The sequence below is a fragment of the Bombina bombina genome, chromosome 5, assembly GCF_027579735.1.
Source record: "Bombina bombina isolate aBomBom1 chromosome 5, aBomBom1.pri, whole genome shotgun sequence".
NCBI classification, from domain to species: domain Eukaryota; kingdom Metazoa; phylum Chordata; class Amphibia; order Anura; family Bombinatoridae; genus Bombina; species Bombina bombina.
The window spans coordinates 291,111,855-291,136,766 of record NC_069503.1 but is presented as its reverse complement, the minus strand read 5'-3'; the positions used below and the strand labels follow the sequence as shown (position 1 = coordinate 291,136,766).

General features: G+C 37.1%; 2 protein-coding genes across 4 annotated transcripts in view; one reads left to right on the top strand and one right to left on the bottom strand.

Moving 5' to 3' along the window:
- Positions 1 to 4,579: 4,579 nt before the first annotated feature.
- On the top strand, positions 4,580 to 15,811 carry CLXN (calaxin). Of its 2 annotated transcripts, none has more exons than XM_053714044.1 (6): positions 4,580 to 5,299; positions 7,494 to 7,601; positions 7,715 to 7,819; positions 14,276 to 14,427; positions 14,724 to 14,828; positions 15,582 to 15,811. In XM_053714044.1, the coding sequence occupies exons 1-6, from the start codon at positions 5,221 to 5,223 to the stop codon at positions 15,630 to 15,632; spliced, it is 600 nt and encodes a 199-aa protein (XP_053570019.1). In that variant the 5' UTR covers positions 4,580 to 5,220; the 3' UTR covers positions 15,633 to 15,811. The 2 variants fall into 2 exon arrangements, with proteins under 2 accessions (XP_053570019.1, XP_053570018.1); XM_053714043.1 differs by having other exon boundaries at positions 7,446 to 7,601.
- A 732-nt stretch (positions 15,812 to 16,543) lies between these two features.
- Positions 16,544 to 24,912, bottom strand: part of RBM48 (RNA binding motif protein 48) — an 89,801-nt gene continuing 81,432 nt past the window's right edge. For both annotated transcript variants that reach the window (XM_053714041.1, XM_053714040.1), the window contains exons 4-5: positions 19,672 to 20,195; positions 16,544 to 16,695 (exon numbers count right to left, since the gene is read on the bottom strand). In XM_053714041.1, coding sequence (XP_053570016.1) covers positions 16,624 to 16,695; positions 19,672 to 20,195 — 596 coding nt within the window. In that variant the 3' untranslated portion in view covers positions 16,544 to 16,623. The remainder of the gene's footprint in view (positions 16,696 to 19,671; positions 20,196 to 24,912) is intronic.

Below are 24,912 nucleotides of genomic sequence, written 5' to 3'. Positions count from 1 at the left end.
TTATCAGAGTTGATGTCAGGTTTATGTCTCTAGCTATTTTAGCTAGAAGAGCTTTATGGCTTAAAACTTGGAATGCTGATATGGCTTCTAAATCAACTTTACTTTCCATTTCTTTCCAGGGTAACAAATTATTTCAACTGTTACTGGTGGGAAAGGAACTTTTTTACCACAGGATAAAAAATCTAAAGGTAAAAACAGGGCTAATAATCGTTTTCGTTCCTTTCGTTTCAACAAAGAACAAAAGCCTGATCCTTCATCCTCAGGAGCAGTTTCAGTTTGGAGACCATCTCCAGTTTGGAATAAATCCAAGCCAGCTAGAAAGGCAAAGCCTGCTTCTAAGTCCACATGAAGGTGTGGCCCTCATTCCAGCTCAGCTGGTAGGGGGCAGGTTACGTTTTTTCAAGGAAATTTGGATCAATTCTGTTCACAATCTTTGGATTCAGAGCATTGTTTCAGAAGGGTACAGAATTGGTTTCAAGTTGAGACCTCCTGCAAAGAGATTTTTTCTTTCCCGTGTCCCAGTAAATCCAGTAAAAGCTCAAGCATTTCTGAAATGTGTTTCAGATCTAGAGTTGACTGGAGTAATTATGCCAGTTCCAGTTCCGGAACAGGGGATGGGGTTTTATTCAAATCTCTTCATTGTACCAAAGAAGGAGAATTCTTTCAGACCAGTTCTGGATCTAAAAATTTTGAATCGTTATGTAAGGATACCAACATTCAAGATGGTAACTGTAAGGACTATCTTACCTTTCTGGGTTTCCAGATGGATTCAGTGTCCATGACTCTGTCTTTAACAGACAAGAGACGTCTAAAGTTGATTTCAGCTTGTCGAACCCTTCAGTCACAATCATTCCCTTCGGTAGCCTTATGCATGGAAATTCTAGGTCTTATGACTGCTGCATCGGACGCGATCCCCTTTGCTCGTTTTCACATGCGACCTCTTCAGCTCTGTATGCTGAAGCAATGGTGCAAGGATTACACGAAGATATCTCAATTAATATCTTTAAAACCGATTGTTCGACACTCTCTAACATGGTGGACAGATCTCCATCGTTTAATTCAGGGGGCTTCTTTTGTGCTTCCGACCTGGACTGTAATTTCAACAGATGCAAGTCTCACAGGTTGGGGAGCTGTGTGGGGATCTCTGACGGCACAAGGAGTTTGGGAATCTCAGGAGGTGAGATTACCGATCAATATTTTGGAACTCCGTGCAATTTTCAGAGCTCTTCAGTTTTGGCCTCTGCTGAAGAGAGAATCGTTCATTTGTTTTCAGACAGACAATGTCACAACTGTGGCATACATCAATCATCAAGGAGGGACTCACAGTCCTCTGGCTATGAAAGAAGTATCTCGAATTCTGGTTTGGGCGGAATCCAGCTCCTGTCTAATCTCTGCGGTTCATATCCCAGGTGTAGACAATTGGGAAGCGGATTATCTCAGTCGCCAAACGTTGCATCCGGGCGAATGGTCTCTTCACCCAGAGGTATTTCTTCAGATTGTTCAAATGTGGGAACTTCCAGAAATAGATCTGATGGCGTCCCATCTAAACAAGAAACTTCCCAGGTATCTGTCCAGATCCCGGGATCCTCAGGCGGAGGCAGTGGATGCATTATCACTTCCTTGGAAGTATCATCCTGCCTATATCTTTCCGCCTCTAGTTCTTCTTCCAAGAGTAATCTCCAAGATTCTGAAGGAATGCTCGTTTGTTCTGCTGGTAGCTCCGGCATGGCCTCACAGGTTTTGGTATGCGGATCTTGTCCGGATGGCCTCTTGCCAACCGTGGACTCTTCCGTTAAGACCAGACCTTCTGTCACAAGGTCCTTTTTTCCATCAGGATCTGAAATCCTTAAATTTAAAGGTATGGAGATTGAACGCTTGATTCTTGGTCAAAGAGGTTTCTCTGACTCTGTGATTAATACTATGTTACAGGCTCGTAAATCTGTATCTCGAGAGATATATTATAGAGTCTGGAAGACTTATATTTCTTGGTGTCTTTCTCATCATTTTTCCTGGCATTCTTTTAGAATACCGAGAATTTTACAGTTCCTTCAGGATGGTTTAGATAAGGGTTTGTCCGCAAGTTCTTTGAAAGGACAAATCTCTGCTCTTTCTGTTCTTTTTCACAGAAAGATTGCTATTCTTCCTGATATTCATTGTTTTGTACAAGCTTTGGTTCGTATAAAACCTGTCATTAAGTCAATTTCTCCTCCTTGGAGTTTGAATTTGGTTCTGGGAGCTCTTCAAGCTCCTCCTTTTGAACCTATGCATTCATTGGACATTAAATTACTTTCTTGGAAAGTTTTGTTCCTTTTGGCCATCTCTTCTGCCAGAAGAGTTTCTGAATTATCTGCTCTTTCTTGTGAGTCTCCTTTTCTGATTTTTCATCAGGATAAGGCGGTGTTGCGAACTTCTTTTGAATTTTTACCTAAAGTTGTGAATTCCAACAACATTAGTAGAGAAATTGTGGTTCCTTCATTATGTCCTAATCCTAAGAATTCTAAGGAGAAATCGTTGCATTCTTTGGATGTTGTTAGAGCTTTGAAATATTATGTTGAAGCTACGAAATCTTTTCGTAAGACTTCTAGTCTATTTGTTATCTTTTCCGGTTCTAGAAAAGGCCAGAAAGCTTCTGCCATTTCTTTGGCATCTTGGTTGAAATCTTTAATTCATCTTGCCTATGTTGAGTCGGGTAAAATTCCGCCTCAGAGGATTACAGCTCATTCTACTAGGTCAGTTTCTACTTCCTGGGCGTTTAGGAATGAAGCTTCGGTTGACCAGATATGCAAAGCAGCGACTTGGTCCTCTTTGCATACTTTTACTAAATTCTACCATTTTGATGTATTTTCTTCTTCTGAAGCAGTTTTTGGTAGAAAAGTACTTCAGGCAGCGGTTTCAGTTTGAATCTTCTGCTTATGTTTTTCGTTAAACTTTATTTTGGGTGTGGATTATTTTCAGCAGGAATTGGCTGTCTTTATTTTATCCCTCCCTCTCTAGTGACTCTTGTGTGGAAAGATCCACTTCTTGGGTAGTCATTATCCCATACGTCACTAGCTCATGGACTCTTGCTAATTACATGAAAGAAAACATAATTTATGTAAGAACTTACCTGATAAATTCATTTCTTTCATATTAGCAAGAGTCCATGAGGCCCGCCCTTTTTTTGTGGTGGTTATGATTTTGTATAAAGCACAATTATTCCAATTCCTTATTTTATATGCTTTCGCACTTTTTTATCACCCCACTTCTTGGCTATTCGTTAAACTGAATTGTGGGTGTGGTGAGGGGTGTATTTATAGGCATTTTGAGGTTTGGGAAACTTTGCCCCTCCTGGTAGGAATGTATATCCCATACGTCACTAGCTCATGGACTCTTGCTAATATGAAAGAAATGAATTTATCAGGTAAGTTCTTACATAAATTATGTTTTTTTTGCAGGAGGTACCCCATACGTCGTTGGTCGTTAAGGGGTTAAAGGGACACTGAACCCAAAAAAATTTCTTGCGTGATTCAGATAGAGAATACAATTTTAAGAAACTTTCTAATTTACTCCTATTATCAATTTTTATTCATTCTCTTGCTATCTTTATTTGAAATGGAAGGCATCTAAGCTAAGGGGGCAGCTATTTTTTGTTTTAGAACCCTGGACAGCACTTGTTTATTTGGTGGACGAATTTATCCACCAATCAGCAAGAACAACCCAGGTTGTTCACCAAAAATGGGCCGGCATCTAAACTTACATTCTTGCTTTTCAAATAAAAATAGCAAAAGAATGAAGAAAATTTGATAATAGTAATAAATTAGAAAGTTGCTTAAAATGGCATGCTCTGAATCACAAAAGAAACAAATTGGGTTCTGTGTCCCTTTTAAGCCCATCTCTACATCCAATGTATATCTCATCAAACCCTGTCCCAGGCATATATTTTTAATAAAAGGCTGACAGTATTACATACAATAAACACGTGTCATTTCCTATCTTATTGGCTGACAGTAACAGCAATGATTTGATATGTATTGCCGAGCAGCAACTCACAAACCCTCCTTGGAAGCATGTAAGAGAAACAACTGATTTTTATTTTTACCCTCCACCAGCAACCCATTGGGCAGGATTTTTTCTTCTCTTGTTTGCATATTAGTAATATAAAAAATAGTGAATAACTCATCTGGATGCTATTATCATAAATTGCAGTGATTTTACCACCTGTGGCTGTCAGTAATTGAAGGAGCAGTATTTTTAACCTGCCCCTGACAGCTAGTAAACACACCATTGGGTCCAATGATACAGTGCAGTAATTGTCTTCTCTAAGAAATAAATACGTTGTTAGTTTGGGTGTATCTCATTGAACTGCCTTTGTGTAAAGTAGCAAACTTCATAATAATAAAGTGCTCTAATTCTGTAGAGCTGGTGCATAATAGCACTGATTACTGTTACAATATAACATCCCTAAAACTAAACAGATGCAAGTATAGGAGGGTCCTACTCAGAAGAATTTACAACTTTCATAAAGAAAAGATACTGCTATATTAGTCATACAAAGACACAGTGAGAAACGTGGTAAGCAAAACATAGAATGCACGTGAAACAGCAAGCAATTAATATATTTAAAAAAAAGTTATATAAAACGGTAAGAGCCGTGTTTGTGAACAACTTATATTGCTGCATTATTACGTTTTTGACTGACAGTAAAAACTCTCGATTAGAAGAGCAAGACTTTTCAACGCAGGAACACATCACTGAAAAATAAACGATAGAACCCCCCCCACACACACACATCATTACGTTTTGAAATGTCTCTTTTGGGTGAAATCCCGAGAATCCCCCCAACAAGAACTGTCATGTAAAATCCCCAAATTGTCAAAGAAACCAAGCACAATATTTGCTGTTATAAGATTTACCAAGGCAACTGCGTATCGCTTAGACTACGCGTGAAATAATAGCAGTAAATGTTCTATGTAGTGTGTTATACAAGTTCCTAGCTTAGCAGTGGTTTAGGATAACATGTTTGTAGAAAGGTTTACAGCTCTCTCAGATGAACTGTGCGATCACTCGATTAAAATGAAAACTCGTTGATAATCAAAGCGGACGCCAATAAAAGACGTCATCAAAGAGTAGCAAAGTGATTGGTGGTTGTAGTGTCCATGGTAACGGTTTGTGTATACGGATAAGTACGCACGCCGCTGTTCCGAATTAACGACAGGACTAAGTCACACAGAGAGCAGCATTATGTCCCAGCAAGTATCATCAATGAATAGGAAGAACCTGCAGAAGTTGGCTGAGTCGTTGTGTAAAACCGGCAAGCACTGTAAGTGCGGCCTCATATCTGCGAGGCGTGTGGTATATGTGAAGTGTTTTGTTATGTTTAGCATTTACTTGCTTTCACTAAAAAAAATATACTAGAACTCAAATTTTCTTCGTTCTCTTGTAATATTTTTTGAAAAGCAAGAATGTAAACATAGGAGCCGGCCCATTTTTGGTTCAGAACCTGGGTAGAGCTTGCCGATTGGTGTAGCCAATTTAGCCACTAATCAGCAAGTGCTATCCAGGGTCTGAACCGAAAATGGACTGGCTTCTAAGCTTACATTATTGGAAAAAAAAAAAGATTTTTTTTTTAGTTGAAGTAAATTAGAAAGTTGCTTAAAATTGCATGCTCTCTGAATCATTAGATAAACAATTTGGGTTTAATATCCCTTTAATATAGGGGTAGAAAGGTCAAAACTGAAATGTGAATAAATGCATTTCAATTTGAAACTGAAGCATTTCTGTAATATACTTTAATTATCAAAATGCTTCTAGTAAAAGTCATTACTGTTTTACTGAGGCATACTCACATATGCTGTGAGGGCCTGTGCACCAGTATTCAAGCTCAGAGAGCTGAAGATGGTGTGTATTGCTTCTGTGGAGATGTAATTTGTGCTATACAAGCCACTACTGACTCTGAGAAAGTGTGGTGTTTGAATACTTGTGCACAGGGCCGTGCACAAGTATTCAAACACCACACTTTCTCAGAGAGTCAGTAATATGTGTGTATGCCGCTGAAAAACAGTAATAAAATTTAAAAGAAGTACTTTTCCTAAAGGAAGTATATTGCAAAAATGCTTCTATTTCACATTGAAATGCACTCATGCACATTTCAATGTTGACCTTTCTATCCCTTTAACTGCCCTGATTACTCTCCAGTTCAGTAAGTGATATGGCAAATAGACTGATACTAATTTATTTTCTTTCCCCCCCCAATTTACTCCTTATCATATTGTTATTCAAGTTTAAATCCAGGCATACATACATTATGGCGGTTACAATACATTGTGTCTAACGTCCTCTTCGTATATCAATGAAGCAGTAATAAATGACAATTATCCATGCTACAAAGTATGATCTAAAGAAAGAGTTTCAACAAAGCTATGTATTTTAACAGTATATCCACTAAACTATAAACCTTCTGCTTTATACTTGACCCCACTCTGGGATCACCCAGAAAAGCTGAGGAATTAACCTAAAGACTCCTTTCAGAGGTATCACTCCTATTTGACATACATTGAACCTCCTTTTATTATTCCCTTCTCATTTTCCTTCCTTTTATGACAGGGAGCTAAGAAACTCCAAGGATAGCAGAACGCATCAGAGTTAATTCTGAGTTAAAAGAGTGATCCTCTTTTCAAATTAGAAATTTCAATATATCATCCAAGGTGATGATGAAAAGTGATGAGAGAAGGAAAAAAAAACAAAAAAACCTTTTTTATTTTCTCTCCTCCTTCCCATTCCTTTCTTCTCCTCATATAATAATCTTTCTTCTATGCTCTCCCGCCTATTCCAACCAGCAGTCGGGGAAGTTCCCTGTCAAAAGTGACATGCAAAAAAAATCTGATTTTTTTGAATGATGCAGTTGATTGCTTCTGGATTCTTTCTGTAAATGCCATTATAACCTTAAACCATTTTGAGAAAAATCTTTTAACTCCTCTCTCATGCACGATACACAGATCATATTCTAAATTAATCTGTAGTGATACTCGCTAAGTAAATTTTTAGACACATTCAGAAACGGTGAATTATATCAGCTTTTGTAAAGGAACATCTAGTACAGCAAGCACTCTTGGTGGGAGACCATTTAGTGGCCGGGGAAAATATATATTAATTACTCTCATAATGTGACTCTCTCCACCCTTGTAAATTAGACTGATACTAATTCATATAATGCACTTTCCTGAAGAAGTTTGTTTCTTTGTTTAGAATCTGGAGACCAGATGTCCACATTCCATTTGCCCTTATACATTTCTTTGTCTCATAAAACCTGAAGTAAGAGAGTATTGAATACTGTATCGATGACATGCAGTAGATGTGTTTGTATGCTTGTTTGTACTGTGCTATAGCTTGATTTAACTATATGAAACCATTATAGCTTTGGATTTAATAATAACAATTTATAATTGGTGCTATTATACTCTGTTTAGTTAATAAGCAGGAGGTAGAGTTCCTCATACAGCTTTATAATACACTAGCTGGGGGCCCTGCTGAGCGCAATACAAGAGGGGGAATTGACCGAAACACCTTCAGAAACATCTTGCATAACACATTTGGAATGACTGATGATATGATCATGGATAGAGGTAAGTAATACCCATCACTCGGTTAAACCAAGCAATAAATATTGTTTAAACCAATCAGCCAATGAGAAATCTTTTTATATATTATGTACTTATGAATGTTTTCCCTCTTCCAGTTTTTCGCGGATTTGACAAAGACAATGACAGCTTCATAAGTGTATCGGAGTGGATTGAAGGGTTATCTATATTTCTACGTGGGACCTTAGATGAAAGAATTAAATGTAAGCACTGACTGGGAATCAGCGTAATTAAATTAGATAATTGCTTTTTACAATCTGGTTATGACAAGATTATCACATTACAGGTCTACATTTGTGAACAGTTTTATTTTAATTAGTGATACCACAAAGATGTTTGACATGCAGCATAAGGTGTTTTTTTTAACCATCTATTGGTCAACACCACTGGTTTTCAAACCTGTCTTCAGGCCTCCCCAACAGGCCAGATTTTCAGGATTACCTCGAATAAGAGTAGGTGAAATAAACCATGTTTCCTAATCAGCTGATTATTTGGCCTGATGACAGGTTTGAAAACCAGTGGTCTACACCAATGAAACCTTGCCAGTCTGTCACATGCCATTTACATCCTATTTTTCACTGAACCTGCCAATAGCACACACGCCCTGTGGCTTTGTGCTGTTCAGGAAAACATACTCTTCAAAGTGGTCAGATTGCATCAAAAAGCCAAATAATGTGTATGCATTTAGTAACTGAGTCTTAATATAATTTATATTGAAATATGTATAAAAGATTATTAAAATTATAAACATCAGCCATTATAACTATGACTGTCAGCATCAAAACTTTTCAAAAATATTAGCACAACATAATGGATTCAATAACTTGAGTTTTGGTGGTATGCATTGAGTATACTTTGATGCATTGTGTATGTGTATTTATTTTTATATATATATATATATATATATATATATACACACATATATACAGTGGATATAAAAAGTCTACACACCCTTGTTAAAATGTCAGGTTTCTGTGATGTAAAAAAATGAGACAAAGATAAATCATTTCAGAACTTTTTCCTCCTTTAATGTGACCTATAAACTGTACAACTCAATTGAAAAACAAACTGAAATCTTTTAGGTAAAGGGAAATAAAAATAAAATAATATGGTTGCATGTGTGTGAACACCCTTAAACTAATACTTTATTGAAGCACCTTTTGATTTTATTACAGCACTCAGTCTTTTTGGGTATGAGTTTTTCAGCATGGTACATCTTGACTTGGCAAGATTTGCCCACTCTTCTTTGCAAAAACACTCTAAATCTGTCAGATTGCGAGGGCATCTCCTGTGCACAGCCCTCTTCAGATCACCCCACAGATTTTGAATTGGATTTAGGTCTGGGCTCTGGCTGGGCCATCCCAAAACTTTAATCTTCTTCTGGTGAAGCCATTCCTTTGTTGATTTGGATGTATGCTATGGGTCGTTATGCTGAAAGATGAAGTTCCTCTTTATGTTCAGCTTTCTAGCAGAAGCCTGAAGGTTTTGTGCCAATATTGTCTGGTATTTGGAACTGTTCATTATTCCCTCTACCTTGACTAAGGCCCCAGTTCCAGCTGAAGAAAAACAGCCCCAAAGCATGATGCTGACACCACCATGCTTCACTGTGGGTATGGTGTTCTTTTGGTTATATGCAGTGTTGTTTTTGTGCCAAACATATCTTTTGGAATTATGGCCAAAAAATTCAACTTTGGTTTCATCAGACCAGAACACCTTTTGCAACATGCATTTAGGAAACTTCAGATGTGTTTTTGCAAAATTTAGCTGGGCTTTGATGGGTTTTTTTTTGTAAGAAAAAGCTTCCATCTTGCCACTCTACCCCATAGCCCAGACATATTAAGAATACGGGCGATTGTTGTCACATGTACCACACAGCCAGTACTTGCCAGATATTCCGGCAGCTCCTTTAATGTTGCTGTAGGCCTCTTGGCAGCCTCCCAGACCAGTTTTCTTCTCGTCTTTTCATCAATTTTGGAGGAACATCCAGTTCTTGGTAATGTCACTGTTGCACCATATTTTCTTCACTTGATGATGAATATCTTCACTGTGTTCCATGGTATATCTAATGCCTTGGAAATTCTTTTGTACCCTTCTCCTGTCTGATACCTTTAAACAATGCGATCCCTCTGATGCTTTAGATGCTCTCTGCAGATCATGGCTTTTGCTGTAGGATGCGACTAACAAAATGTCAGGAAAGACCTACTAGAACAGCTGAACTTTATTTGGGGTTAATCAGAAGCACTTTAAATGATGACAGGTGTGTACTGACTCCTATTTAACATGATTTTGAATGTGATTGCTTAATTCTGAACACAGCTACATCCCCAGTTATAAAAGGGTGTTAACACTTATACAACCATATTATTTTATTTTTATTTCCCTTTACCTAAAAGATTTCAGTTTGTTTTTCAATTGAGTTGTACAGTTTATAGGTCACATTAAAGGTGGAAAAAGTTCTGAAATGATTTATCTTTGTCTCATTTTTTTTACATCACAGAAACCTGACATTTTAACAGGGGTGTGTAGACTTTTTATATCCACTGTACGTACATACATACAGTATCTCACAAAAGTGAGTACACCCCTCACATTTTTGTAAATATTTTAATATATCTTTTCATGTGACAACACTGAAGAAATTACACTTTGCTACAATGTAAAGTAGTGAGTGTACAGCCTGTATAACAGTGTAAATTTGTTGTCCCCTCAATATAACTCAAACACACAGCCATTAATGTCTAAATTGTCAACAAAAGTGAGTACACGCCTAAGTGGAAATGTCCAAATTGGGCCCAATTAGCCATTTGACTCAGTGTTACAAGGTCTCAGGTGTGAATAGGGAGCAGGTGTGTTAAATTTGGTGTTATCGCTCTCACACTATCTCATACTAGTCACTGGAAGTTCAATATGGCACCTCATGGCAAAGAACTCTCTGAGGATCCCAAAAAAAAATATTGTTGCTCTACATAAAGATGGCCTAGGCTATAAGAAGATTGCCAAGACGCTGAAACTGAGCTGCAGCATGGTGGACAAGACCATACAGCGGTTTCACGGACAGGTTTCACCCAGAACAGACCTCGCCATGGTCGACCAAAGAAGTTGAGTGCACGTGCTCAGCGTCATATCGAGAGGTTGTCTTTGGGAAAAAGACGTATGAGTGCTGCCAGCATTGCTGCAGAGGATGAAGGTCTAAGGGGTCAGCCTGTCAGTGCTCATACCATACGCCGCACACTGCATCAAATTGGTCTGCATGGCTGTTGTCCCAGAAGGAAGCCTCTTCTAAAGATGAGGCACAAGAAACCACGCAAACAGTTTGCTGAAGACAAGCAGACTAAGGACATGGATAACAGGAACCATGTCCTGTGGTCCGATGAGACCAAGATAAACTAATTTGGTTCAGATGGTGTCAAGCGTGTGCGGCGGCAACCAGGTGAGGAGTACAAAGACAAGTGTGTCTTGCTTACAGTCAAGCATGGTGGTGGGAGTGTCATAGTCTGGGCCTGCATGAGTGCTGTCGGCACTGGGGAGCTACAGTTCATTGAGGGAACCATGAATGCCAACATGTACTGTGACATACTGAAGCAGAGCATGATCCCCTCCCTTTGGAGACTGTGCCACAGGGCAGTATTCCAACATGATAATGACCCCAAACACACCTCCAAGACGACCACTGCCTTGCTAAAGAAGCTGAGGGTAAATGGAAGGTGCGGGAGCGCAAGGTCTCTAACATCCACCAGCTCTGTGATGTCATCACGGAGGAGTGGAAGAGGACTCCAGTGGCAACTTGTGAAGCTCTGGTGAACTCCATGCCCAAGAGGGTAAAGGCAATGCTGGAAAATAATGGTGGCCACACAAAATATTGACACTTTGGGCCCAATTTGGATGTTTACACTTTTATTATTCTTTATTTATAAAGCGCCAACAGATTTCGCACTTAGACATTAATGGCTGTGTGTTGAGTTATTTTGAGGGGACAGCAAATTTACATTGTTATACAGGCTGTACACTCACTACTTTACATTGTAGCAAAGTGTAATTTTTTCAGTGTTATCACATTAATATATATAATAAAATAATTACAAAAATGTGAGGGGTGTACTCACCTTTGTGAGATACTGTATATATATATATATATATATATATATATATATATATATATATATATATATATATATATATATATATATATATATATATATATATATATATAGCCAAAAAACTAATCCACCCTCCAGGGTCAGCTACCTGGGTGCAGAGATGTCAGTAATACGTACACAAAACAAATGCACTCACAGGAATTTTGGATACAAATAAAGTAAAAATGTATTGACGTTTCGGGGACTGTAATATCCCAGTCTTCAGAATAAACAATAAGTGCAAAACATCACTCTTAAATAGTGTACAATCATAAGCATACCCAACCCTCTTGTGGCACGACATATTGTGAGTAGAACGCACGCCATGTGTTCCAGTGAAACTGGAAGTGACGTAATGTCCTGTCTAAAAATAATTTGTCAAACATCTCATCAAAGAATCAACTTGATCCATTAGTAGCAAATAGCAATAATACAACTCACAAATATCATATCAATATATATCTCAAATATGAATATGTAATCGGTGAGTGGCAAGGTATGCCGTGAGTCTAGGTTGAGGATATACCGTTGCCATAAAAACAGAACAATCCATGTAATTCAAGTGCCGTTAACTATATTGGCATTTTGGTATCCACTCATTTCTAGATTGTGGTTTACATCAAAGAAACTCCATGTATACTTATATATATTCTATATCAAGAACATGTGTTTTTAGTAAATGGCAAAAAAATCGCCATAAAACAACAAAGACAGACAGTTGTCATGGAAACATAAAACAATACAATACAGATGACACACTCAGTATGCAGTAAATGTTACTCATATAACTGCAAAATGTATCGTTTCCAGATAGAGGCAACAGAGTAGTGACATTATATTTGTTACATTAAATGTACTGCTTGGTTCGACACATGGCAACATTATTTAGAAATCAGGACCATCAACAATGGATACATACAGTATCGAAATAAAGACTGGAGATAAAACAGTAGCGTATTAAGACACCTTTTTAGAAATCAAACGGCATTGTCCGAGTACATCGATATTAGTGAGTGACAGCTTATTATGTGTAAATCAGCGCCCATCTTGTGGATACAAGATCAAGATTAATCCCTGATCCCACCATAATTCAATAGATGGCTAACCAGGAGATCTTGTAATACCAAGTGGCCTCACGCAGACCTTCATGCCCCTAAGCACAGTGACACAGAGAACCAGCACCCCCGGTATGTATCTGCTGTTATCACTCAGATAATTGCCTTAAAGTCTGGTGTCGAATTTAAGCCTCCAGGGTAAATTGTCCCCAGCCTATATATCTATATCTTCTCGTGTCAAAAGGATTTTATCCCTATCCCCTCCTGGGTCCAATTTTGGTACATGATCTATGAGTATGGATCTGATTGAGGAGACAGGATGGCATTTTTCTGCAAAGTAGGGTGCCACTGGTTGGTCCGAGTAACCTTTAATCGAATGCTTGTCAGATGGCAAGTCTATAATTAGCCATGCGCTCCTTCAAGGTGCCGCTGGTTTTACCAACATAGTATTGGGCACACGGATAAAGGAGGAGTTAAATGACGTGTGGTATTGCAGGACAGCGAAAATCGAATGTTGTAAATCTTATTTTTGTGCGGGTGGTGAAAAGTTCTTGTTGCAATAAGGCTATGTGGCACCACAAGAGGGTTGGGTATGTTTATGATTGTTCACTATTTATGAGTGATGTTTTGCACTTTTTGTTTATTCTGAAGAAGGGGATATTACAGTCCCCGAAACATCAGTAAATTTTGACTTCATTTATATCCAAAATTCCCGTGAGTGCATTTGTTTTGTGTGTGTGGTCAAAGAATTCATGTTACCTTCCAAGCTTTCTAAAATTAGTGTTTTGGGACGCACTACCTTAAGTGTCAAAGCACGGATCTTATACTGTGAGCTAATTAATTTCATAAAAACTTCTGTGTAAGATTGATAGTTGATCTGTAAGGGGTAAGAAATTATAAACGTAATACAGTTAAAACTGGGCAACACACTCAATATTTGAAAATGTTTTTAACCTCCAGTCCTCAATTACCCCGTAACAGATCAGGTTTAAAGGATTTCTGTACTTCTGCACAGGCACAGCAGTCCAAGCACGGGATGTATAAGCCTTTATTTTATTTAAGTACTTAGTCCCACCTATTGGCTGCTCAGACTTTTTTTGAGCATACAATCTTTCTTTTTTTTATATCTCAGTGTTAAAAACTGCATTATTTAATTCAAGCATATTTTGTATCTCATTGCATTATATTAGAGTGGTCAACAGACAAATAAAGATGATTGAAAGGTGTTACATGAATCTGAAACTTCAGACATATAAGAAAACTCACTGCTCAAAACAGCTAATAAAATAACTTCAGTATTTGAATTGAAAATGCACAGATCACCAATGCCCCATTTTTCCTTCACATTTTTTTTGTCTCATAATTTGTCAATGCTTTAAGAGTAATGCTCTTTTTAAAGGGTTCATTTTATATGTTCTATATATCTTAGCAATACAAAACACTAAAAATACTAATGCTCTATGGACAGATTGTTTTGGTGTCTACGATCTGAATGGTGACGGCTATATCTCCAGAGAAGAGATGTTTCACATGTTAAAAAACAGCCTTCTCAAACAGCCAACTGAAGAAGATCCAGATGAAGGAATAAAGGATTTGGTTGAAATAACACTGAAGAAAATGGTAAATGTTCTTATTTTAAACAAACACTAAAATGCAGCCTATAATTTAAATGTATTGTATTTGTGCTCATCAATATCGCATTACATATCTGTTTCTCTACTTTATCTTTTGTCATTTTAAAAATGCTCTCTAGATAGATATCTCTAAACAACTTAAATTATTATAGAAAGTTAATCTAGTCTCACTGTTAGTTACAAGTCACATTATTAAAATGGCATAAATGATAAATGTTCAAAATGCTAACCGTACTGTTGTAAAATTACTACTCTGAAATGTATAATCTATTTTTGTTTCAGGATTATGATCATGACAGCAAATTATCTTATGCAGATTTTGAGAAGGCAGTTAGAGAAGAAAATCTACTATTAGAAGCATTTGGACCTTGTCTACCAGATAGTAAAGTAAGATAACTTTTTTTATACTGTGATTAAAAATGTATATCAGAAGAAAACATAGAAGGATCATTACGTTTGCTATAAACAAATTTGTAAATACAACGAACATTATTCATGTAGTAAGTGGTAATAGGTATTTGGAAATCATGTGTACCCTAAATGCATATAGTAAAAACACTGAAAATGGAGGAGCAAAACCTCAATGTCTAAATAGCAAAATAAATGTAAAATAGAGTTGAATTGACTAAGCTACATTGTGTCATGAGGTTTGTCATAAAGCATCACATTATTGACAGTCTAATGCACTATAACTGTGGTGTTCTAGAGAGATTTTTAGGTTTTCGTCATCTCTGGCTGACTAACCCTAAAAGTTTAAGTACAAACATCATGAAATGTGGGCTTCTTCACAGCTCTAAAAAAAAAAAAGCAGATTTGGACACCTCTACTCCAAAAACATAGGAATGTGAAGCTAGTCATGTATGAAGCAGGAATTAAATAAAACATTTTTTTAAATGAATGCACTTCCAGAATTATAAAACGGAAACTTTTTTTTCCCACTGAAAACATTTTTCTTAAAATATTTGTGATATTTTCTAGTCAGCTTTTTACAAATACGCTGCATCACTTTCAAGTGATTCAGCATTTGGGTAACATGTCCCTTTAAGGACGTATACTGTATCAGTCAAATAATAAAACTTCCTACTTTATTCTTGTTAAAATGATGTCAGTAACAGTCTTTTGTATTTTTTTTTTTTACAGAGTATAATGGCATTTGAAAGACAGGCTTTCAGAACAGCACATAATCACTAGAATTGAAAGCCCACCAGAGGTATCAGAGAATGTACTATATAGCTGCTGCAAATAAATAAGACTGCTGTTTCGCTTTACACTCTTATTGCTTATATAATGTTAAAGGGATATGAAACACCAACATTTTAATTTTGTTCAGACAGAGCATATAATTTAAAAGAAAAAAACTTTATTTCATGATTCAGGTAGAGCATGCAATTTTAAGAAACTTTCTAATTTACTCCTATTAATTTTTCTTTGTTCTCTTGCTATCTTTATTTGGAAAGAAGGAATGTAAAGCTTTAGAGCCGGCCCATTTTTGGTTGAGAACCTTGGTTATGCTTGCTTATTGGTTCACTAAATGTAGCCACTAATTAACAATCACTATCCATGGTGCTGAACCTAAAATGGGCTGGCTACTAAGCTTTAAATTCCTGATTTTTAAATAAAGATAGCAAGATAACGAAGAAAAATTGATAGTAAATTAGAAAGTTGCTTAAAATTGCATGCTCTGATTCATGAAAAAAAATTGGGTTTAGTATCCCTTTATATCCCATGGTATTCTTTGTGGAAGAGATACCTAAGTAGGTGTCTGGAGCACTACATGCCAGTAGCCATCTAGTGCCTCTTGCAAAAATCGATAATATTCTTGAAAACCTCCTGCCATTTAATGTTCCAAAAATGGGCAGGCTCCTAAGCTAACATCCCTGCTTTTCAACAACAGATATCAAGAGAACAAGTACAATTTTAACTAGTAATTTAGAAAGTGATTTAAAATCGCATGCTTTATCTGAATCGTGAAAGAAACATTTTGGGTTTCATATTTCTTTAAATCACATTTCTATAGAAAATAAGAATGTTGTGATGCTTTTGTTTTGTAATGTATGTATTTTGCATTTACAATAATAATAATAAAAAGCTTCTACATAAACCACAGTACAATATAAATTATTTTATTGCAAAAATCTAACCAATAATAAGCAAGAATTTAGTAGTAAATAGATAAAGAAACTTAAATCCTCCTTCTCTGTTTTGGGGGTGGAACAGTTTGATTTGAAGTCTGTGATGCTGGTGCAGAAGAAACCTATTTGGGGGGAAAAGCACAATAAGAAGTTACATTATATATTGTGGTAAATGTACTCAATTCTTTTTTAGCACTATGTCAAAGGGTGAAACTGTATTTTGTATGTTGTTTAAAAAAAAAGTTCCAATTAAGATATATTTCAACAGCTAATGCAACCCTGAAGGCAGTTTCTGGAATTAAATTTATTTTAACAAAAAACAACCAACAACAAGAAGACTAGAACACTTGCCCCCCAAATTAATTCCAGGAACATAAAAAACACAACAAAAAAAATCCCAAAAATGTATTTAAAAGGACCATGGAAGTCAAAATTAAAGGGACACGATATACTCAAAATTTTGTTTTTATTACACTAAAACATTCTCTTTAGATGGATCACATTTGTTTTAAAAATTGATGTGTCTGAGTGGAGTAAACAAACCTTTAATGAGGGATTTGTCCTGGTCATTCAGTGAGCAGTAGAGTCCCAGGATCCCAGTGTACACAAATCACACTTCCTTTCCGTTTCACAGCTTTTACTTAAACATGTTAACAAATGTTTTTATATACTGTACATCAGAGAGTACAATTTAAAAAAAAACAAAAAACTTAAAAATGTCTTCTGTAATCAAACTGACTCTTCTCTCTTAGGTCCTGATATCTAAAACCTCGCTGGCATGGAGAGAAATCACACAAAATCTTTGAGATTTTTTTTAAACCTTGTATTGTAATGTAGGAGTCTCTGTTTCACATAAAGAAAACTGCATAGCAACAAACATTTGTGTTTTTAATTTAATTTTTTAAGCAACTTGTCGCACCGACGAGATGTATTACATTGTTGCAAACATAGCTGCCATATAGTGCTCAAGACACAAATGAGCCTACTTTGCTATGCGCTTATGGAAAGTTTCAACAAAATATACAAAATATATATATATAAGAAAAAAAAAAGTAAAGAAAATAAGAGTACTTTTTATTTTCTCTTTTCAATTAAAGAAATACTAAACCCAATTTTTTTTAAATTTATTTCATTATTCAGATAGAGCATGCAATTTTAAGCAACTTTCTAATTTACTCCTATTAATTCTTTTGTTCTCGTGCCACCTTTATTTGAAAAGCAAGAATGTAAGCTTAGGAGATGGCCCATCTTTGGTTCAGCAACCTGGGTTGCGCTTGCTGATTAGTGGCTAAATGTAGCCACCTATCAGCAAGCCCTATCCAGGGTGCTGAACCAAAAACGGGCCGTCTCCTAAGCTTAGATTCCTGCTTTTTCAAATAAAGATAGCAAGAGAATGAAGAATTATTAATAGGAGCAAATCAGAAAGTTGCTTAAAATAATCATGAAAAAATAATAAATTTGGGTTTAATATTACTTTAACATGCTGTTAATGGCTTATAAACTTTTTTTAAAGTTTATGTTCCTTTTGAGTCACAATCAAACTTTGTACAAAGAGAAAGCGTATAAGGCATCTTTGGCTAGCATGATTTCTTCTCTGATCCTTACAATGAATGTATGAGCTCCCTAGGACCGCCTTGTATTTCAAGGCAGAGGCTCATAATAACAGGGTTAGGTCTTCATTGGCCTTCATGAAGCTTGTGCAATGTGGCCAAACAAAGGGGAAGATTTATGAAGCTGCATCCACAGCTTTTGAGGCCTTGCGGTGCAGGTGCATGAGCAAGTCAGCAACCACAACTTTAAAAAGCAGAAACGTCTGCTTTTTTAACTCCACCACCTGCGAGGTGTCAAGATCAATCACCCAACACTCTTGTTTCTGGGTGACTGACATACTCTCTAGGGGGCGGCATAGTACAAGAGAGGTGCAATGTTACATTTTGTCATGCAATGCTGTAAAGCAATTGGTTATTGCAGGCGGACAGGTTCCCTACTTGAGAACTTGTTTACCATCACTTTGGAGAAAATGTATTAACTTTACAGGTGGACAAATCTGTGTTTTTTTAGTGTATAACATCTCCCTGGTTTGTTTTCCTGGGTTATTTTTATTTTTTTTGGGGGGGGGGGGAGCCTCTTTCTGAACAGGAAGGAGAGGGTGTATAAGCAAGGACGACATCTGGGAGATGACCTGGCAATTCTAACTCCAAGAGGCAAAGGAATATATACCTACCAATACAATATATATGACTATACTTCAGATAAAAAAATAAATTGATTTTTCTCTGGAAAATACAACTTCCCTTTTGTGGGCTCAAGGAGATAAAGCAAATGGCATCAATTTATTTATATATATTAGCACACTTCATTAATGTAAAATATTTCTGTAAGAAACAAAAAATATTCCAAATGAACTAATAAACTATTTACAAACATTTCTGATACATTCAGGAGAATAAAATGATGTGGGCATCCTTTCTTCCCTCCATAATATGCTTAGATATTTGACTTCAGTGTTCTTTCAGTATGTCATCATATATGAGAAGCATAGAGTTTCTCATAATGTAGCTGCTGCATGATGAGAAGTGTCTAATCTTGAGCTTACTATACGGCTTATGAGCTAAATGAGTAATTCTTTGTTTGGATGTGAGCTTGAATAATGCCTCAATGTCAGCCTTAAAATAATTGAAGTATTTATTGCTCTAATAAACAACTATAATATGTCTTACACAGTTAAAGAATACAGAATCATTTATCAGACTAGATAAATATTGGCTTCCTGACAACTGCTACTGCTAGCTTTGCCCCCCTTACTGTTGACTTAGAACTGCCATAATGCTATATTTCACAATAAGAATATGTACTGCATACAATTTAATATGCCACATGGTTAGTTCATGATTCCACTGCAATTATAGCAGCAAGAGAGGTTGACTGTATCACAAGCATTTGTCTTGGTGAATGTAAACAGACTCTAGATTTAGGTGTAATTTTTATACGCAGAGAACAGGGATTGTCCTTACAGAAAATGAGAAACGACACTGTAGAACGTGGTAAATTATGCAGTAGGAATATAGCTACCATGACATAAAATGACACAAACATACCTCTTTCAGCTTTTCCCTAATAAAATGTGCAGATACATTTAAGGAATCATCTTCCAAATCTACTTTTGGGATTCCTGGTAACTTTGGTCCAATTTCAATCTCCTGCCTCTCAGGACCTGACCCACACAAAGAAATCACAATATCCTGTTCCCGTTTTCTTTGGCGCTCTTGTAGCTGAGTTGTCCTTGGCATAAATCTCACGCTACTGCCAAATGGACCAGTCTGTTTATGTTGTGTTGAAACACTTGTTCTGGGATTTTGCAATATCTGCTGTGCATTGCTGGATATGGGTGGCTGGTAGACATAGTCCTTGGGTTGCTCTCTACACATATGCTCACATGATGAGGAAGAGTCATTATTACTGTCCCTGGATAAGACAGGTGTAACACAGGCTTGCAGTGGTTCACTGGGAGGTAAAGGAAGGGCACGATTGTAAGAGTTTAGCCCAGATTCAGAAAATTCAGACTTATAAGTCTGGCTGACATTCCTCAGGGGTTCTTGCTTCTTCTCTGTAGTGTAGCGCTCTAAGGCAAAACAGATTGCAACTCAAACGTTTTGTAGAAAACATTCAGCAGAATTCTAATTACTGAAGCAAAGCATTTCAAAGTCATAAATCACAGGCTTGGAAATAACATTTAAATTATATAAAATATATCTATACCTCAATACAGGGAGGTAGAAACGTATGCACTTATTTTATGGTAATACTACCCTAAACGTTCTCTATAGAATTATGAGGCATTAAAGGGATAATTAATAATTTGATATAAAAAAAGGTATATCTGAAAAACAAAAACTGTGCATAATTTTACCACTGGAGTACACTAGTGCAAATTAAATGAAAATAAAGGGGGCATTCTAATCTGCAGTATAAGGATTTCTTTCATGTAATTGGCAAGAGTCCATGAGCTAGTGACGTATGGGTATGATGCTATATACAATCCTACCAGGAGGGGCAAAGTTTCCCAAACCTATGTCTATAAATACACCCCTCACCACACCCACAATTCAGTTTTTACAAACTTTGCCTCCCTATGGAGGTGGTGAGGTAAGTTTATGCTTGATTTTCTTCTGTGATATGCGCTTCTCAGCATTTTGAAGCCCGATTCTTATTTATTATCGGTTATTTGTAGAGCGCCAACAGATTCCGCAGAGTACAGTGTTTGTCAGAGGGATGTGAAGGGAGTATCGCCTGTTAATTCTATGGTTTTGCTCACGGGAAATCTTTTTCATAGATTCTCTGTTATCTGTCGTAGAGATTCATCTCCCACCTCCCTTTTCAGATCGACAATATACTCTCATATTCCATTACCTCTACTGATACTTTTTCAGTATTGGTTTGGCTATCTGCTATATGTGGATTGGGTGTATTTTGGTAAGTATATTTTCATTACTTAAGACACTCTCAGCGATGGTTTGGCACTTTATGTATTAATATAAAGTTTTAAATATATGTATTGTACTTATATTTGCCATGAGTCAGTTTTATGTATATTTCCTTTTGCAGACTATCAGTTTCAAAATTGGGAAACATATTTAGGAAGTTATTTTCTCTTACCTGGGGTATAGTCTTCTCTTCAAATTGACTGCTTTTTCATTAAATTTCGTGGGCAAAATTAGGCTCGCGAGGTCGCAAAATGCCGATATTTATTGCGTCAATCTTGGCGCGAGAATGTTTTTGGCGCGAAGGTACGTTCGGTGACGCAAATTCGTCATTTCCGGCGTCTTAGTTGACACCAGGTTTCCTTACACAAGGTTGCGTCTGCCATGATGCGAGTTGCGTCATTTCCGGATGTTGTTAGCGCCAAAATATTTCATTTTGCGTTGTGCGTCATACTTGGAGCCAAATAATTTAATTATTTAAACCCCACTTCCTATATGCCTCTTGCCTTTTTTATGTTAAGAGGGCTATGCTGTTTGCATTTTTCCCCATTCCTGAAACTGCCATATAAGGAAATTGATAATTTTGCTTTATATGTTGTTTTTTTCTCTTACATTTGCAAGATGTCTCAATCTGATCCTGTCTCAGAAACAACTGTTGGAACCCTGCTGCATAATAACAGTTCTACCAAAGCTAAGTGTATCTGTTGTTAAGTTAGCAGAGATTATATCTCCAGCTGTAGTATGTAACAGTTGTCATGATAAGCTTTTACATGCAGAGAATGTATCCATCAGTATTAGTACAATGCCTGTTGTTGCTTCAACATCTAATGTACACGATATCCCTGTGAATATAAATGATTTTATTGCTGATGCGATTCAGAAGGCTTTGTCTGCTATTCTGCCTTCTAATAAACGTAAAAGGTCTTTTAAAACTTCTCATAAAGTTGATGAAACTTCAAATGACCGACAACATACTGAATTATCCTCCTCTGATGAGGACCTATCTGATTCAGAAGATCCTACCTCAGATACTGACAAATCTACTTATCTCTTTAAGATGGAGTATATACGTTTCTTGTTAAAAGAGGTGTTGATTACTTTGGATATAAACCTTTAAATTCTGTTTATAAACCTCCTGTGGTTACTGCAGAGGTTTTTTTCCAGTTCCTGATGCTATTTCTGATATGATTTCAAAGGAATTGGATAGGCCTGGTACTTCTTTTATGCCTTCTTCTAGGTTTAAAAAGTTGTATCCTTTGCCAGCAGCTAGATTGGAGTTTTGGGGAAAACCCCCCAAAGTTGATGGGGCTATGTCTACTCTTGCCAAACGTACTACTATTCTTATGGAAGATAGTACTTCTTTTAAGGATCCTTTAGATAGGAAACTTGAATCCTATCTAAGGAAAGCTTATTTATTTTCTGGCTATATTCTTAGACCTGCTATATCAATGGCTGATGTTGCAGCGGCATCAACTTTTTGGTTGGAAAGCTTAGCGCAACAGGAAACAGATTCTGATTTGTCTAGCATTGTTCGCTTGCTTCAACATGCTAATCATTTTATCCGTGATGCTATTTTTGATATCATCAAAATTGATGTTAAATATATGTCTTTAGCTATTTTAGCTAGAAGAGCTTTGTGGCTCAAATATTGGAATGCTGACATGGTATCTAAGTCTAGATTACTATCTCTCTCTTTCCAAGGTAACAATTTGGTTCTCAGTTGGATTCAATTATTTCAACTGTCACTGGGGGGGAAGGGAGTTCTTTGCCTCAGGATAAAGTATCTAAGGGTAAATCTAAAGCTTCTAATAGTTTTCGTTCTTTTCGACAGAATAAGGAACAGAAAGTCAATCCTTCCCCCAAAGAATCTGGTTCCAATTGGAAACCTTCTTCAAGTTGGAATAAATTCAAGCCTTTTAAGAAACCAAAGCCAGCCCCCAAGTCTGCATGAAGGTGCGGCCCTCATTCCATTTCAGCTGGTGGGGGGCAGATTAAAAATTTTCCAAAACATTTGGGCAGATTCTGTCCAAAATCAGTGGATTCAGAGTATTTTCTCTCAAGGGTATCGAATAGGATTCAGAGTAAGACCTCCTGTGAGAAGATTTTTTCTCTCACGCGTTCCAGCAAATCCAGTGAAGGCTTAGGCTTTTCTGAAGTGTGTTTCAGATCTAGAGTTTTCAGGGGTAATCATACCAGTTCCGTTTCAGGAACAGGGTCTGGGGTTTTATTCAAATCTATTCATTGTCCCAAAGAAAGAAAATTCATTCAGGCCAGTTCTGGATCTGAACATTTTGAGTAGTTTTGCCAACTTTCAAAATGGTGACTATAAGGACTATTCTGCCTTTTGTTCAGCAAAGTCATTATAGGTCCACGATAGACTAACAGGATGCATATGTTCATATTCAGATTCATCCAGACCACTATTGATTTCTGAGATTCTCTTTTCTAGACAAGCATTACCAATTTGTCTCTCTTCCATTTGGCCTAGCGATAGCCCCAAGAATTTTTTCAAAGGTTCTCGGTGCCCTACTCTCTGTAATCAGAGAACATGGTATTGCGGTGTTTCCTTATTTGGACGATATCTTGGTACTAGCTCAGTATTTACATTCTGCCGAATCTCACACAAATCAACTAGTGTTGTTTCTTCAAAGAGATGGTTGGAGGATCAATTTACCGAAAAGTTCCTTGATTCCTCAGAAAAGGGTCACTTAGAACTCCATGCTATTTTCAGGGCTCTTCAGGTTTGGCCTCTGTTGAAGAGAGACTCATTCATTTGTTTTCAGACAGACAATATCACAACTGTGGCATATGTCAATCATCAGGGTGGAACTCACAGTCTCCTAGCTATGAAAGAAGTATCTTGGATACTTTCTTGGACGGAGTCCAGCTCTTGTCTAATTTCTGCGGTACATATCCCAGGTGTAGACAATTGGGAAGCAGATTATCTCAGCCGTCAGACTTTACATCCAGGGGAGTGGTCTCTCCATCCAGATGTGTTTTTTCAGATTGTTCCAGAAATAGATCTGATGGCTTCCAATCTAAACAAACTTCCCAGGTACTTGTCCAGGTCCAGGGATCCTCAGGTGAAGTCCGTGGATGCGTTAGCAATTTCTTGGTTTTACCAACCTGCTTATATCTTTCCGCCTCTAGCTCTTCTTCCAAGAGTGATCTCCACGATCATCATGGAACAATCGTTTGTTTTTCTGGTAGCACCAGCGTGACCTCACAGGTTCTGGTGTGTGGATCTTGTCCGGATGTCCAGTTGCCAACCTTGGCCACTTCCTTTAAGACCAGACCTTCTGTCTCAAGGACCGTTTTTCCATCAGGATCTCAAATCGTTAAATTTGAAGGTATGGAATTTGAACGCTTAGTGCTTAGTCATAGAAGTTTCTCTGACTCAGTGATTGATACTATGTTACAGGCTCGTAAATCTGTTTCTAGGAAGATTTATTATCGAGTTTGGAAGACTTATATTTCATGGTGTTCTTCTCAAATTCTCTTGGCATTCTTTTAGAATTCCTAGAATTTTACAGTTTCTTCGGGATGGTTTGGATAAAGGTTTGTCTGCAAGTTCTCTGAAGGGACACATCTCTGCTCTGTTTTATTTCACAGAAAGATTGCTAAACTTCCTGATATTCACTGTTTTGTACAGGCTTTGGTCCATATCAAGCCTGTCATTAAATCAATCTCTCCTCCTTGGAGTCTTAATTTGGTTTTGAAGGCTTTACAGGCTCCTCCTTTTGAGCCTATGCATTCTTTGGATATTAAACTACTTTCTTGGAAAGTGTTGTTCCTTTTGGCTATCTCTTCTGCTAGAAGAGTTTCTGAATTATCTGCTCTTTCTTGTGAGTCTCCTTT